This window comes from Mercenaria mercenaria, chromosome 13, assembly GCF_021730395.1.
Source record: "Mercenaria mercenaria strain notata chromosome 13, MADL_Memer_1, whole genome shotgun sequence".
NCBI classification, from domain to species: Eukaryota; Metazoa; Mollusca; class Bivalvia; order Venerida; family Veneridae; genus Mercenaria; species Mercenaria mercenaria.
In genome coordinates this window covers 70,262,088-70,279,162 of record NC_069373.1, presented here as the reverse complement: position 1 = coordinate 70,279,162, position 17,075 = coordinate 70,262,088, and the positions used below count along the sequence as shown (strand labels likewise).

The following is a 17,075-nucleotide window of genomic DNA, read 5'->3' as shown; positions in this document are numbered from 1 at the left end:
GGATTTTGATATAACTTTGCACAAATGTTCACCACCACAAGGGGAGAGTGTCATGCGCAAGAACCAGGTCCCTAGGTCAAAGGTCAAGGTCACACTTAGAGGTCAAAGGATTAAAAGAATGAAAACCTTGTCCGGAGCATTTCTTCTTCATGCATAGAGGGATTTTGATATAACTTTGCACAAATGTTTCCACCACACGAGGCGGAGTGTCATGCTGCAAGAACCAGGTCCCTAGGTCAAAGGTCAAGGTCACACTTAGAGGCCAAAGGTCAGATACAAGAATGACTTTGTCAGAAGCATTTCTTCTTCATGCATGGAGGGATTTTGATGTAGCTTGGCACAATTATACACCATCATGAGATGAAGTGTCATGCGCAGTTCCTTTCTTTAGAATTACTTCCCTTTGTTGTTACTATAAATAGCTTATATTGTAACTTTTTCTTTACTAGTCGTAGGGAAAAATCGAGACCACTTTTCTGTAGTACAACATGCATGCTACATCCAATTATGAGGTGTATTTTGACCAATCTCTACCTGGTAAAGATTTTTGTGTGGACTTACAATTTTTTTATGGATTTTTTTTTTTTTTTTTTTTAAGATTATCTTCCCTTAGTTGTTACTATAAATAACTTATATTGTAACTTTTTTATAATTGACCGTAGGGAAAAAACAAGACCACTTTTCTGTGGTACAACATAAATGTTACTTTCAAATTTTAGGTGTATTTTAAGGTATCTCTACCTGGTAAGGAGCTTTTTTGTGGACTTAGAAAAACAAATGACTTACAATGATTACTAAACAACCACAAAATTAAAATTCCATTTGCAAATACAGGTGCTAGAGTAAAGAAATTTGCTGTGACGGGCGTATATTGTGACAATCTGGCACTCTTGTTATACATGTATATCAATGTGCATTTTGCCATATAAATTTCGAAAAACTATTCCACATACGCAAAATTAGGACAGCACACCCTTAAAACAGCATAGATCAGGCTATATAATAATATACACCTTTTTTTCATACAGTATAATCAAATAAACATCAAAAGCACATGAGAATGGCAGCAGACATTGTTAGCCTTTGAAAAATAATACATTCAAAATAATTTCAACCTTGGCTTCTGATTTAAATGGCATCAAATTTTATGGGTTCACAATATCCACTTTCACCCTCAAATGCATAATGATATTTACATAAAATAAAATATGTCACCTTAGCAAGTTTTGTAAATGTTTCATCAACATTAGTATTTTCCTTTGCCGAAGTTTCCAGGTGAGCTATCATGTTTTGGTGTTGAGCAAATGAGTTAGCTTCAGAAAAATTCACCTCCCTCATATTCTCCAAATCTCTTTTGTTCCCTGAATAAAACAATAATTAGACAAAACATATCAAAATAGTAAGTGAAATGAGGGTCTAATAGATAAGATACATGTATCAGGTAATCAAACAGAAGGACTTGAAACTTGCAGGCTTGAATCCCATGTAGTTGAGAAAGTACATCCTCAACATGGCCCCAGTACGGTTCAGCTTTAGAAAGGGAGAACTAGAGCAGTTAAAGAACCATTCACTGGCAAGAAAAAATGAATATCTTTTTTGCATGCCAGACAGGATCTTCCCGTGTTTTTGCTGGTGCTGGAAAATCTAATCTCATCTTACACCCTGGGGTGTAAAATGACTCATGTGCTGAAATTTATAAATGATTGCTTAAATGCATAGTATTATGCTACTATAACAAAAAAAAATGCTTAAAAGACAAGCATTTGTTTTATTTTATTTCTTTTAATAATTGAAGAATATAACATGCATGAAAAAGAATCTATCACTAGTTGAAGGTGCGGATGGAAATATCTGGCTCTCGTGTAACTGTTTATGCAGTAACGAGGCTCTCGCCTAAACAGTTACCCTCAAGCCAGATATTTCCATCTGCACCTGCAACCAAAAAAAGATTCTTATAATCTTAACTAATCATTTCAATTCCTGTTTCAGTATAGCGAGAAAACCTGTTAGTTGTAATGAACTTTTTTCATACGAATTCAATATATCAAAAAGTCTCTGAATACCGTAAGCTCTGAATTAAGAATGGCCGAAAACAGATATTTATATATAACTTCTGAAAACTGAAAAAAAAAAATCAATTTTCAAGTACAACAAATTTCTGTAGGTTGAACTTGTACAGTATATAGCAGTTCCTATAGACTTACCTATAAGAATCTGTACAATACTTGGTCCTGCGTATCTTTTAACATCGTCAAGCCATCGCGGGATGCTATCAAATGATGTTCTTTTTGTGATGTCATATGCCATGATAACACCATTTGCACTTCTGTAGTAGCTCTGTGTGATAGTACGGAACCTTTCCTGACCAGCAGTATCCCAGATCTGTAACTGTTAACACACAAAACCTTTCAGTTAATTGATGCACACTCCCCAAATATTTCTTGAGCCCATATTTGTCGAAGTTTAAAGCCTAAAACTTAGATTTTAAAATGCCAAATTTTCATTTTGGCCTGTTACTGTTAAGGTTTAGGAGTATATCATCAAAACAAGAAATATTTGGTAAACAAACAATATTTTTACCAACAATCTACCTGTCCCTTATATGTTCTACTGTACTGTCCTGTAAAACTTTATACTTAAAATATTCTTAAACACTTGTCCCCCTTTAAAAACAAGAGCTGTCTGTAAGACAGCGCGCTCAACTTTTCTCAGTGCTTGACTCTGAATTAGAGCTTTCCCAGTATAAAAAATTCCAAGTTAAAAAGGGACATAACACTGTCATAATTCAAATCAGAGTTGTGGGAATTGTGTCTGCTGGTGTAGACTTTGACAGTAAATAACTACTTTGAGTTTCAAGTCAAAAGCTTTAATATAACAGAGTTATTTGACTTTATCAAAAATTTTAACAAAAAATTCTAAGTTAAAAAGGGGCATAATTATGTCAAAATTCAAACCAGAGTTATGGGGATTGTTTCTCCTAGTGAAGACTTTGATGGTAAATAAGCATTTTAAGTTTCAAGTCAAAAACTTTGATAGTAACAGAGATATTGACTTTATCAAAAATTTTAACCAAAAATTCTAATTTAAAAAGGGGCATAATGCTGTCAAAATTCAAATCAGAGTTATGGAAATTGTGTCTACTTTTTCTTCAAAAAGTCGAGCTAATAAATGTCATTTGCAAAGAAATAACAATAAACAATTTTCAACCTTAAGTAAAGTGTAATTTCAACATAGGGATTTCACTGCAAATGCATCAAAACAAAGATAATTATGTAGCAGTTCTTTGAAAATGGTGAATTTTTAAAGATGTTAAACTGTCTGAAAGTGTGGGCCCTTTATGCCCTTTTTAAAGACGTTAAACTGTCTGAAAGTGTGGGCGCTTTATGCAGTCCTTTTCTGGAATTAAATGTATATATCCATAAATAGACAGTAACTGTTGTTCTGTAGAGTAAAATACATGTTGTATATGCTATTCTGAATTTTCATGTAAAACAACCCTTTTCTTTTTTTTTCAAAATATTGGGCTAATCAATAAATTAGCAAAGAGTAATGAAATTTTACATGAATATTCATTAAGTAGCTGCTGACAGTTCTACTATGATTCAGTAGTACAGATTTACCTTAAAATTATGTCTAAGGTTTAGATTTTAAAGTTGATGAATATGGTAATTTAATCACCTACCATTTTTTTTCAGCTTTCAAAGTTATCATATGAAAATATGCAAAAAATCACTAATAGTATAAACAATAGAGATAAATTCATAAAAATTCCAATCAGAAACTGTATTTCAGCTTGTTATCAGGTATCAATAAATTATTATAAAATTTTGTTCAGTTGTTATAACAGACAGGTTCTAAAATAATAAAAATTTTTCTTTTAAAATAATTTGATTTATTTTTAGAGAAATCAAATGTCACGTCCGTTGCAATGGAACCGATACGCCCTCGCTCTTATCGTTATAAATTGGTACCCGAGTTTATACAAGCCTGTAGCTAGTTAAATTTGATATCGGTAAACAGTCTGTTAAACTTGCATAAAAAGCTGAGAATTCTCGTGCAGCTCTCTGTCTGTTTTTGTACGTTGGCTGAGCGAGTACATGTAAAGTTGACAATTTTGAGTTGACAATTTTATAAAGAATTTAATTCTCTACGCTTGCCGAGAGGTTGTAATAAGAGAAGCGGGCTGGTCTGACACAACAACCGACAATGAAGAGAACAGGCGTAATACGAGAGGTCCGTCGTAAATGAAAAGCCGACGAGTGTAACCTTGAAAGCAGGCCTGCTGGCGAACTTGTGGCACCCGAAGGTCGAACAGTCAACACTGGTGACATTGACGATAGAGGAAACAGACTACTACAGGATTATTCTGGTGGGTCAATTGTTATTGACTTTGAACAAATTCTTTCAAAATTCTGATGTAGTTCTTTCTAATAACTGTACAAGTAGCAATATTCCATGTAATAATTCTCAAAGTGGGTTGTGGCGGCATAATGGTATAAAAATCCTCTTTTTGCAAGTAAATTCCTTCAAACATCGCGTTCACAAAGATGAGTTTTTCAGTTCGGATAATTAACTTGCCAAATCACCAGCTAATATAACGCTTTGAAACGATATGCACGTGATAACGGTTTAAAGCAGATGGGTGGTTTTAACCAAGAGTTTCCTATTCTCGATTGCATCAAATTCAAAAAATCTTTGCTCGGTTGCACTGAATTCTTGTATAATACAGAAAGAAATAAGGAAGATGAAGCTGGAAGGGTTGTATCGTCCCGTAGAAACTGAATCATTACATTGGCCTAGTTTTATGGTAAGGTTAGTTCAAAATCTAGGATGAACGGGTTTACTATCGGACGGCAAAAGTACATACTGGTTGGTGCACGGTCGGGACAACTGGGTATGAAAGAGTAGTCATCATAGGAAAATTTAGCAGTGAATATTAGAAAATTGTAGTAGTGAAGATGTATAAGTAAATTAAACAGTACAGAAACTAGTAATTAGTTATGTAAACGGCTCACGCGAAATTTGGGCGTCACGTACATAAAAAACATGGTGTAAAGTTCATTATTTATATTATGGCCTCAAACTTACAGCACCGCTAGAGAATAATATAGCTGGAATTCTATAGCATTTTTGATAAATTATTGACAGAAAATTCAACAAAATTACATAAAAACAGCTGATTTTATGCAGGATACATGTGAAATTTTATATGGCACGATCATAAATAACTACTTAGTTTTTATAGTAAATACAGGTAAAGCACTTTATGCACATAATTCAAACTTTTGGCAGGGGAAAACACAAAAAACAGTATAGAAAAATATTTAATGATGAATAAGTGGCAGCAATTTAAAAACATAGAGTAAATGGTTACATGTCAAGCATTCTACTTTATCGACATGGCATATTCAACGAGGCGTGTAGCTTATATCAAACAGGTGTGTGCATGACCTATATATCGGCATGTACGTACAGAATAAATATGTCGTTTTAAAATAAACATTAGATTTACTGTTATCATCCTAAAAGTAGCGTATTGACATTTCATTGCCACAACAGTTGCCACTTAGATGTTTTGTAAGTCATGAAGAGAACGCGGGTCTTTGTGGATAATTTTGCTAATAAACAACTACAACATTAGAAGACAGCATTTGAACAGAAAATAACATCTTATATTATTAGAAAACAAAACAAAAATAATTAAAATAAATATATTAATAAATGAATTAATAAGTAAATAAATGAATAAAAATAAATTAAAGAAAGAAAGATTCTGTCTGCTAAAAGACATCATAAGGTAAATACAATCTTTGCTGCAGGGCTGGGCTATCGCATTTAGCAACTGTGTTTAAAAGATTATATTTCTAAGAACATGGCTTCCAATCGATAAGAATTTTGGGGGATAAATTTCTGAAAATTTATTGTGGCGGGAAAATTCTATCGACTGGAAGGTGACCGGGCGTTAGATTCGTTAATCGGTATCAGTTTAAACGTTTTTTGACTTAACACTATTGTAAGCCCGATTGATCTAGCTCGCGCGTTGTCATAATAGACGCAAACGTGAACCGCAATTGGTATTTAACCTTAGTTTGTTTAAGTTGTTGCATTGCGTTGCAGTTACATATTTTCCGTTAAGGTATGATTTTTGATTATTCGGACTGACTGGCATGTCACGCTTGGTCTCCTTCCCGTCGAGTGAATTTTTCATCAACTTGGTCGGAGCCCTCGCGCTTACCCTATCAAGTTTAATTAGAGCGGCCATTACAACCCAGCTTATTATAATACTATCCCATCTTGTTATAATATTATGTAAATGGAATTGAACCTTCAAACCAACTTGACAGGAGCTTCTGTGCCTACCCTGTCTCGTTGAAAATGTTACTGCGTATTTAAGATTGAATTAGGTCTTAATTACTTAACGGATAACTTTATTTTTGTCACATTTAATTTTTGTTGTTGAGTATGTTCAGAATTGTTGGCAAGGCAGTTAAGTTCATTAACCTTCATCAGCTGGGCAGGAGCCTCAGGCGTACCCGGTCCCGTTGAGGAGGTTACTTATTTTTGACATAAAAAGTTATTAATTATTTAACTTATGATCACTTTATTTTGTTACATTTGTTGTTATGATAGAATTGTTTGCAAGGTAATTATTAAACATATAGAGGAGGCAATGTGTGTTTATTTTTATTTCGAGTAATTTCAAATAAAGTACAAAATGTCCTTTAATAATCAAGTAGAAGTTATACATTCATGACACTATTTGTTGACCTTTCTGAATATTTAATTAAATATAGGTTAGGTAAGTGTTTATTAGTAAACGTTTATCAAATTGTATTGGTCTGGCGCGGCAGATCCGCGCGACAATTTTAATTTGATAATTGCTTACTAATAAACACTAACCTGTTTAGTGTTTGAAATTATTTTTTGATTAGTATGTGACTTACCAGGTTAATAAACGACTGGAAGTAAATGCTGATTTACCAAAATAAAGTTCCCGATAATTTGAAAAATACTGCAATGCCATTAGACCAAAAATAATTTCAAACACTAAATGAATTTGTCAGGATTTAATTTCATGGAATTAGTTGCAACCAAAAAAGTCTGTGAATATTAGTCCCCAACAAGTGTTAATGATTTGACAATATGTCAAGCTTTGTAATTATTTGAAGAAATGTTTAAAAAATGAAACAGTTATATTTGAGAGATTCAGATTTTGTTTAATATATTATATTATATCTTTACAGTATCTCTGTTTAACTTAATCCAGTCAATATTGATCAGCCTAGTATTTTGCAACTTAATCTATATATAGAAATACTGGGTCAAGTTACGAAAGTATTTCGCAATACCTCTGAAATACCTAATATCTATTTATAGATATATCAATTCCAATGTGTACATGATGTATAAAGTAGATAATAACAGTGAGAATGTTTAGTTGTGAAAATGGCTGAAGCACGTAAGTTTATGTTAAAAACTGAAAATTATAAGGAACAATGTCGTTTACACTGGCCACCAATGGGACGGCACATTATGGCACAGTATGACGAGGAATGTATTGTAGTGTATCAAGCTTTCTGCCCTGAAATAGCTGATTATGCTGTACAGAATGGAAAATTTGGAGGTATTATATAATTATGTAATTAATGTTTAATTGGTCAAAATTTTGTGCTTGCTTTATATGGTAAGTATATCATCAAAATTTTGATTTGTCATCAAATCATGTAGAAAACTATGTAAATAAATAATTAATAAGAAACTGAGTTCATCTGTAACTGAAAACTGAGTGTCATAGGAACTTTCATTAAAAGGTATGTTTTCTTTTTAAAACAAGAGGACCATGATGGTCCTGAATCGCTCACCTCTTCCCACATGACCCAGTTTTGAGTATGACATCGTTTTTTCTATTATTTGACATAGTGACCTAGTTTTTGAGCTCATGTGACCCAGTTTTGAACTTGACCTAAATATTATCAAAATAAAAATTCTGACCAATTTTCATGAAGATCCATTGAAAAATATGGTCTCTAGAGAGGTCACAAGGTTTTTCTATTATTTGACCTATTGACCTAGTTTTCGAAGGTATGTGATCCTGTTTTGAACTTTGCCTAGATATCATCAAGGTGAACATTCTCACTAATTTTCATGAAGATCTCATGAAAAATATGGCCTCTAGAGAGGTCACAAGGTTTTTCTATTTTTATACCTACTGGCCTAGTTTTTGATTGCATGTGACCCAGTTTCGAAAATGACCTAGATATCATCGAGGTGAACATTCAGATCAATTTTCATGAAGATCCATTGAAAAATATGGCCTCTAGAAAGGTCAAAAGATTTTAATTATTTTAGACCTACTGACCTAGTTTTTGACCGCAGTTGACCCAGTTTCAAACTTGAACTAGATATCATCATGATGAACATTCAGACCAACTTTCATACAGATCCCATGAAAAGTATGGCCTCTAGAGAGGTCACAAGGTATTTTTATTATTTGACCTACTGACCTAGTTTTTTAAGGCACGTGACCCAGTTTCAAACTTGACCTAGATATCATCAAGGTGAACATTCTGACCAATTTTTATGGAGATCCATTCACAAGTATGGCCTCTAGAGAGCTCACAAGGTTTTTCTATTTTTAGACCTACTGACCTAGTTTTTGACCGCACATGACCCTGTTTCAAACTTGACCTAGATATCATCAAGTGAACATTCAGACCAATTTTCATACAGATCCATGAAAATATGGCCTTTAGAGAGGTCACAATGTTTTTCATTATTTGACCTACTGACCTAGTTTTTGATGGCACATGACCCAGTTTCGAACTTCATCTAGATATCATCAAGATGAACATTCAGACCAACTTTCATACAGATCCCATATAAAAATATGGCCTCTAGAAAGGTCACAAGGTTTTTCTATTATTTGACCTACTGACCTAGTTTTTGATGGCACGTGACCCACTTTCGAACTTGACCTAGATATCATCAAGGTGAACATTCTGACCAATTTTCATGAAGATCTCATGAAATATATGGCCTCTAAAGAGGTCACAATTTTTTTCTATTTTAAGACCTACTGACCTAGTTTTTGACCGCACGTGACCCAGTTTCGAACCTAACCTAGATATCATCAAGATGAACATTCAGACCAACTTTCATACAGATCCCATGAAAAATATGGCCTTTAGAGAGGTCACAAGGTTTTTCTATTATTTGACCTACTGACCTAGTTTTTGATGGCACGTGACCCAGTTTGAACTTGACTAGATATCATCAAGGTGAATGTTCTGACCAATTTTCATGAAGATCTTGTGAAATATATGGCCTCTAGAGAGGTCACAAGGTTTTTCTATTTTTAGACCTACTGACCTAGTTTTTGAAGGCACGTGACCCACTTTTGAACTTGACCTAGATATCATCAAGGTGAACATTCTGATTAATTTCATGAAGATCTTGTGAAATATATGGCCTCTAGAGAGGTCACAAGGTTTTTCTATTTTTAGACCTACTGACCTAGTTTTTGATGGCACGTGACCCAGTTTCGAACTTGACCTAGATATCATCAGGTGAACATTCTGACCAATTTTCATGAAGATCTTGTGAAATATATGGCCTCTAGAGAGGTCACAAGGTTTTTTCTATTTTTAGACCTACTGACCTAGTTTTTGATGGCACGTGACCCAGTTTCGAACTTGACCTAGATATCATCAAGATGAACATTCTGACCAACTTTCATAAAGATCCCATGAAAAATGTGACCTCTAGAGTGGTCACAAGCAAAAGTTTACGGACGGACGCACGGACGGACGGACGCACGGACGACGGACACCGCACTATCACAAAAGCTCACCTTGTCACTTTGTGACAGGTGAGCTAAAAATTGAACTCTTTGAAATGCAAACTTGTTTAGGCAGAGTGATCAACTCTGATATTTATGTTCATATAAAATATAAGCACTTCGATTTAAGTCAGTTGTACAGACACAGTCTCAGGTAGTTGAGTTTCATTTTAGCCTAAATATACAAACTATTTGATCTGATTTGATTTATTCTGATAATATTAATTTTGACATATAACAAATTACAAACAAAACAGTATTTTATCACACAAATTTGATATCACAGTTCATTGTGATCTCTTTATAACTAAATAGAAATAGATCAGATCATATCACACACAACAAAAATACGGCTTTAAACAAGTTTCTTTGATTTAAGAAAGTTTGATAACAGATCTACAGCTTATTGTATAAATTGAGCTAAGGTCAATTGAGTAGTAAAAAATGAGACCAAGGAAGGAACGGGTAAAACAATGTAAGGTATTTCTTTAGAGGTAGTGGACAGTATAATTTCGGAATATTATATCGACAATAGTATTAATCTACTTGGGGATTGCTGAGCTCACAGTTTATTACGTAAAGTGCAAAGTTGTGTATGTGTTTAAACTACATTTACATCTGAGGAATGCAGAATTGCCTTACAAGAACATTTATACTGAAATGGCGGAGGTCTTACAGGTCTGCTACCTTATTGTTCCCCTGCTGACAGTTATAACACATATTTGATATCTATATATTACAGGTAAAAAGGTGGTTGTTGCCCCGAAGATGAGTGCACGGTACTGTATATGGTAATTTCGTATTAGATGTGATCATTTAATTTTTCAGGCTAAATACAGTTGTACCAGAATGACTGGATCAAACCAATTCCTATGATGATGACAGATCAAATGGCACGAAAAAGAACCAAGTAGATTGCATTTCTGACAGGACGGGTTTGACGTCTAGAAATTTGCAAAAGGCGCTCGTATGGTATTCGTGTTGAGGGCCGTACACCAGGTATTTTGAGCTCACTTACAAAGTGACACGGTGGCTTAGTGATCGCGCGGCGTCGTCATCGACGTCCGTAAACTTTTGCTTGTGACCAACTAGAGGTCCATTTTTTGTGGGTCTATGAATGTTGGTCAGAAATTCATCTTGATGATATCTAGGTCAAGTTGAAACTGGGTCACGTGCCTTCAAAAACTAGGTCAGTAGGTTTAAAAATAGAAAACTTTGACTCTTAAGAGGCCATATGTCAAGATCTCATGAAAATTGGTCAACATTCACTTGATAATATCTAGGAAGTTCGAAACTGGGTACGTGCCTAAAATAGGTCAGGGTGATAATAGAAAAACCTTCTGACCTCTTAGGCCACATTTCATGGGATCTGTATGAATAGGTCTGAATGTTCATCTTGATGATATCTAGGTCAAGTTTGAAACGAAGTCACGTGCAGTCAAAAACTAGGTCAGTAGATCTAAAAATAGAAAAACCTTGTGACCTCTCTAGAGGCCAAATATTTCATGAGATCTTCATGAAAATTGGTCAGAATTTCATCTTGATGATATCTAGGTCAAGTTTGAAAGTGGGTCATGTGCTGTCAAAAACTAGGTCAGTAGGTCAAATAATAGAAAAACCTTGTGACCTCTCTAGAGGCCATATTTTTCATGGGATCTGTATGAAAGTTGGTCTGAATGTTCATCTTGATGATATCTAGGTCAAGTTCGAAAGTGGGTCACGTACCTTTAAAAACTAGGTCAGTAGGTCAAATAATAGAAAAACCTTGTGACCTCTCTAAAGGCCATATTTTTCATGGGATCTGTATGAAAGTTGGTCTGAATGTTCATCTTGATGATATCTAGGTCAAGTTCGAAACAGGGTCATGTGCGGTCAAAAACTAGGTCAGTAGATCTAAAAATAGAAAAACCTTGTGACCTCTCTAGAGGCCATACTTGTGAATGGATCTCCATAAAAATTGGTCAGAATGTTCACCTTGATGATATCTAGGTCAAGTTTGAAAGTGGGTCACGTGCCTTCAAAAAGTAGATCAGTAGGTAAAATAATGAAAAAACATTGTGACCTCTCTAGAGGTCATATTTTTCATGGGATCTGTATGGAAGTTGGTCTGAATGTTTATCTTGATGATATATAGGTCAAGTTTGAAACTTGGTCAACTGCGATCAAAAACTAGGTCAGTAGGTCTTGAAATAGAAAAACCTTGTGACCTCTCTAGAGGCCATACCCTTGAATGGATCTTCATGAAAATTGGTCAGAATGTTCACCTTGATGATATCTAGGTCAAGTTTGAAACTGGGTCACGTGCCTTAAAAAACTAGGTTAGTAGGTCAAATAATAAAACAAGAGGACCATGATGGTCCTGAATCGCTCACCTATCCCCACATGACCCAGTGTTGAACTGAGTATGACGTCGTTATTTCTATTATTTGACATAGTGACCTAGTTTTTGAGCACATGTGACCTAGATATCATCAAGATAAAAAATTCTGACCAATTTTCATGAAGATCCATTGTAAAATATGGCCTCTAGAGAGGTCACAAGGTTTTTCTATTATTTGACCTAATGACCTAGTTTTTGAAGGCACGTGACCCACTTTTAAACTTGACCTAGATATCATCAAGGTGAACATTCTCACCAATTTTCATGAAGATCTTGTGAAAAATATGGCCTCTAGAGAGGTCACAAGGTTTTTCTATTTTTCGACCTACTGACCTAGTTTTTGATCACACGTGACCCAGTTACGAACCTGACCTAGATATCATCAAGCTGAACATTCTCACCAGTTTTCATGAAGATCCATTGAGAAATATGGCCTCTAGAGAGGTCACAAGGTTTTTCTATTTTTAGACCTACTGACCTAGTTTTTTGACCCACGTGACCCAGTTTCGAACCTGACCTAGATATCATCAAGGTGAACATTCCGACCAATATTCATGAAGATCTCATGAAAAATATGGCCTCTAGAGAGGTCACACGGTTTTTCTATTTTTAGATCTACTGACCTAGTTTTTAACCCCACGTGACCCAGTTTCGAACTTGATCTAGATATCATCAAGGTAAACATTCTGACCAATTTTCCTGAAGATCCATTGAAAAATATGGCCTCTAGAGAGGTCACAAGGTTTTTCTATTTTTAGACCTACTGCCCTAGTTTTTGACCGCACGTGACCCAGTTTCGAACTTGACCTAGACATCATCAAGGTGAACATTCTGACCAATTTTCATGAAGATCCATTGAGAAATATGGCCTCTAGAGAGGTCACAAGGTTTTTCTATTTTTAAACCTACTGACCTAGTTTTTGATCCCACATGACCCAGTATCGAACTTGACCTAGATATCATCAAGATGAACATTCTGACCAATATTCATGAAGATCTCATGAAAAATATGGCCTCTAGAGAGGTCACAAGGTTTTTCTATTTTTAGATCTACTGACCTAGTTTTTACCCCCACGTGACCCAGTTTCGAACTTGACTTAGATATCATCAAGCTGAACATTCTGACCAATTTTCATGAAGATCCATTGAGAAATATGGCCTCTAGAGAGGTCACAAGGTTTTTCTATTTTTAGACCTAATGACCTAGTTTTTGACCCCATGTGACCCAGTTTCGAACTTGACCTAGATATCATCACGGTGAACATTCTGACCAATATTCATGAAGATCTCATGAAAAATATGGCCTCTAGAAGCACAAGGTTTTTCTATTTTTAGTCTATGACCTAGTTTTTGACACGTGACCCAGTTTCAAACTTGACCTAGATATCATCAAGATGAACATTCTGACCATTTTCATGAAGATCTTGTGAAATATATGGCCTTAGAGGTCACAAGGTTTTCTATTTTAGACCTAGACCTAGTTTTTGATGGCACGTGACCCAGTTCGAACTTGACCTAGATATCATCAAGCTGAACATTCTGACCAAATTTCATAAAGATCCCATGAAAAATGTGACCTCTAGAGTGGTCACAAGCAAAAGTTTACGGACGCACGGACGACGGACGCCGCGCGATCACAAAAGCTCACCTTGTCACTTTGTGACAGGTGAGCTAAAAACATTGTGACCTCTCTAGAGGCCATACTTTTCATGGGATCTGTATGAAAGTTGGTCTGAATGTTCATCTTGATGATGTCTAGGTCAGATTTGAAACTGGGTCAACTGCGGTCAAAAACTAGGTCAGCAGGTCTAAATTTAGAAAACTCTTTTGACCTCTTTAGAGGCCATATTTTTCAACAGATCTTCATGAAAATTAATCTGAATGTTCACCTTGATGATATCTAGGTCAGTTTCGAAACTGGGTCATGTGGGGTCAAAAACTAGGCCAGTAGGTATAAAAATAGAAAAACCTTGTGACCTCTCTAGAGGCCATATTTTTCATGAGATCTTCATGAAAATTAGTGAGAATGTTCACCTTGATGATATCTAGGTAAAGTTCAAAACAGGGTCACGTACCTTCGAAAACTAGGTCAATAGATCAAATAATAGAAAAACCTTGTGACCTCTCTAGAGACCATACTTTTCAATGGATCTTCATGAAAATTGGTCAGAATATTTATCTTGATAATATCTAGGTCAATTTCAAAACTGGGTCACATGAGCTGAAAAACTAGGTCACTATGTCAAATAATAGAAAAAACGACGTCATACTCAAAACTGGCTCATGTGGGAAGAGGTGAGCGTTTCAGGACCATCATGGTCCTCTTGTTTATAGTAGTTGTTTGGTTTAAACAATATTTTACTGACATACTTGCATTTATTACAAGATTTAGTAAATGAAAGGAAAGGAAAGATTTATTCGTGAATATTATATGTCATGGTTATCACAAAAATATCACAGGTAGTTAATTATCACAAAGGTCATTATGGTTGTTTGATACAAATATTATCACATAAAAGGAAATCAAGCTAGTCAATAAGTAAGCTTAGAGACATATATACACCACAGGATAACCCACTAAAGTTTTTCAACTTTTTTCCAATGGGGTCCTAGTAAGCTTCCAGCTTATTTTGACACTCTTTTAAATTCATTATCTGCAAATAATGTAAAAACATATTAATGCAATAATTTTATTTGTTTGTCATTTCTTAGTTTCTCCATTCTACCATTTATTTGTTGTTAGTTCAATTCCATTGGGCTTTCCAATGTTCAAGGCTTGTGATACAGTTATTTACATAAACTTCCTAATAACATACAAATACATTTGGGTCTGTACAATAATCCTGTGCTAATTTTAATTATATAGGTAATGTGCGTATCCAGTGGGATCCTGACCATGATCCTAAAGGTGAAAACCAGAGAAGAAGAGCAGTACAACTTGGCATAAAGGGTATCCCTCTTCAGAGATTCCACGAGCAGTTTGTACAACATATAGAAGACATCACTGATTTTGTCAAACAACAAAGACAGCATGTACTTAAAAATGAACTTGATAAGCTTATCACTCCAGTGGAACGTGTATACAGACCTTCGGATGAAGCTATATGCAGGCATATTTTACTGGATGAATTCCATGGTTCGGAGAAAGGTCTTGAAAAAGAAAAACCTGCAAGAGGTGAGGCCATTTCCACAGATGATAGAAACAAAAATGATGACAAAGTTGGAAATGTTTCAGGTAGAAAAGTTGATGGTGCTTATTGTGAAGAACTAAATACCATGAAAACACAGCAGCCGGTTCACAAGGACGGTAAAGTGGATTTGATTGTTTGCCTAGGTGGCTCATTTAATCCCGTCAACACTAGGCACATCCAGTTGTTAGATACAGCCATTTCATGGCTTGAGAAGAACTCACACTATAATGTTGTTGCAGCAAGACTTGCTGTTGCCCCTGACAGTTACGTTGAAAAAAAGTGTAAACGAAAAGGTGAGGAGTGTATCAAAGCTGAGCATCGAATAAAATTATGTGAGTTAGCATGTAAGGGACACAAACTGATCAAGACGCACTACACAACTACTTCTTCTGCCCATAACTGCGGGGACAATGTGAGGAAGTGGGAAAACTGGTTACATGCTAAAGTTGCAGTAGTTATTGGTGCAGATAAGGCTGTGTGTAATAATGGCACCTGGAGGTGGCATTCAAAAAACAAGTATTTAACTGTCTGTGTTGGTCGTAAGGGTAAAACAGATATTGTTAGAAAAGCCTATCTGAAGGACTACAAAGAAGACCTTGCATCTAATTCAGAATTCTGTTTGATTGAGGAGGAACTTGAGGATGTTAGTTCTACTGAAATAAGACGGAAGCTAGGTGAAGTAGAAAATAACATGAAGTCTGTAAAAAATTGTCAAAAGAACATAGAAAATTCTGATACTAGGAGTAACATGAAAGAAATCAAACAAATGAATGAGGTAACTGAAGAACCTAATATGAACACAGCAGACAGAATTGTACCAGTAAGTTGGGATGACATAACTGATGAAGAAATGCAGCCACAAGAAAGAGTTCATGCTGAAAACAACTCAGGTACATCAGGAGAGCGAGCCAAATTTGAAAATGATAGAAATGTTCCATTGAAGTGGGATGAACTTGATACTGAGGAAAATGAACCATTAAACTGGGATGGACTGAAACTGGACCAAGACTCTGATAATGAAAACAGTTCTCATTGTAGGAAATTAGATTTAAAAAATGAAAATAATGGAGCACGGTTGAAAACCTCAACTTATGTGACAGGAACTCAGTCAACAGAGACTGTGGCAACCTCAAATAAATTTACTGATCAAAACATCAATATTCCAACAAGGAAGAGTGTGGTTGAAAGTTTTGTGTCGAAAGGTTGGCTAGCTGAAGCTGTAGGAGAATACATTTTAGACAAATTCTCTGATCTGTATCTATAAATAAGTTTGCTGAATCTCTCTGTATATATATTTTCTTTGGCAAGATATTACAAGTAAAAAGCTGATATTCATTATTGTCCATTGTTTGTAATCTGCCTGTACTATCCTATCCTACATGTACACGTACCTAATGAAGCTCTATCCCAGGTTCAGTCATTATTAAAGGGTTTAGTTTTTAATATATCTTTCTATATAGCCTTCATAACCGAGACAGAGTACCCGACCTAACCATTTATGGTATAGGTACTTCTTTGGAATGACCTCTAAGTATGACCCTGACCTTTGGCATAGCAGTCAGTCTTGCATGCAACTCATCCTCTTGTTACTGTGAATGTTTAAATCTACTGACCCTAAAGGCCTAACTACTCTAAAGGAACCGGCGTGGGAGCCATCTGGTCTAGC

At 35.3% G+C, this 17,075-nt stretch overlaps 2 protein-coding genes across 2 annotated transcripts in view; one reads left to right on the top strand and one right to left on the bottom strand.

Moving 5' to 3' along the window:
- LOC123528615 (ras-related protein Rab-43-like) overlaps positions 1-17,075 on the bottom strand; it is a 38,959-nt gene that overhangs the window by 4,494 nt on the left and 17,390 nt on the right. The window contains exons 2-3 of the mRNA XM_045308459.2: positions 2,205-2,388; positions 1,216-1,361 (exon numbers count right to left, since the gene is read on the bottom strand). Of these exons, the coding sequence (XP_045164394.2) occupies positions 1,216-1,361; positions 2,205-2,388 (330 nt within the window). The remainder of the gene's footprint in view (positions 1-1,215; positions 1,362-2,204; positions 2,389-17,075) is intronic.
- On the top strand, positions 7,382-16,744 carry LOC123528614 (uncharacterized). The gene is made up of 2 exons (XM_053522202.1): positions 7,382-7,624; positions 15,085-16,744. Exons 1-2 carry the CDS (start codon positions 7,447-7,449, stop codon positions 16,671-16,673), a joined length of 1,767 nt encoding a protein of 588 aa, XP_053378177.1. The 5' UTR covers positions 7,382-7,446; the 3' UTR covers positions 16,674-16,744.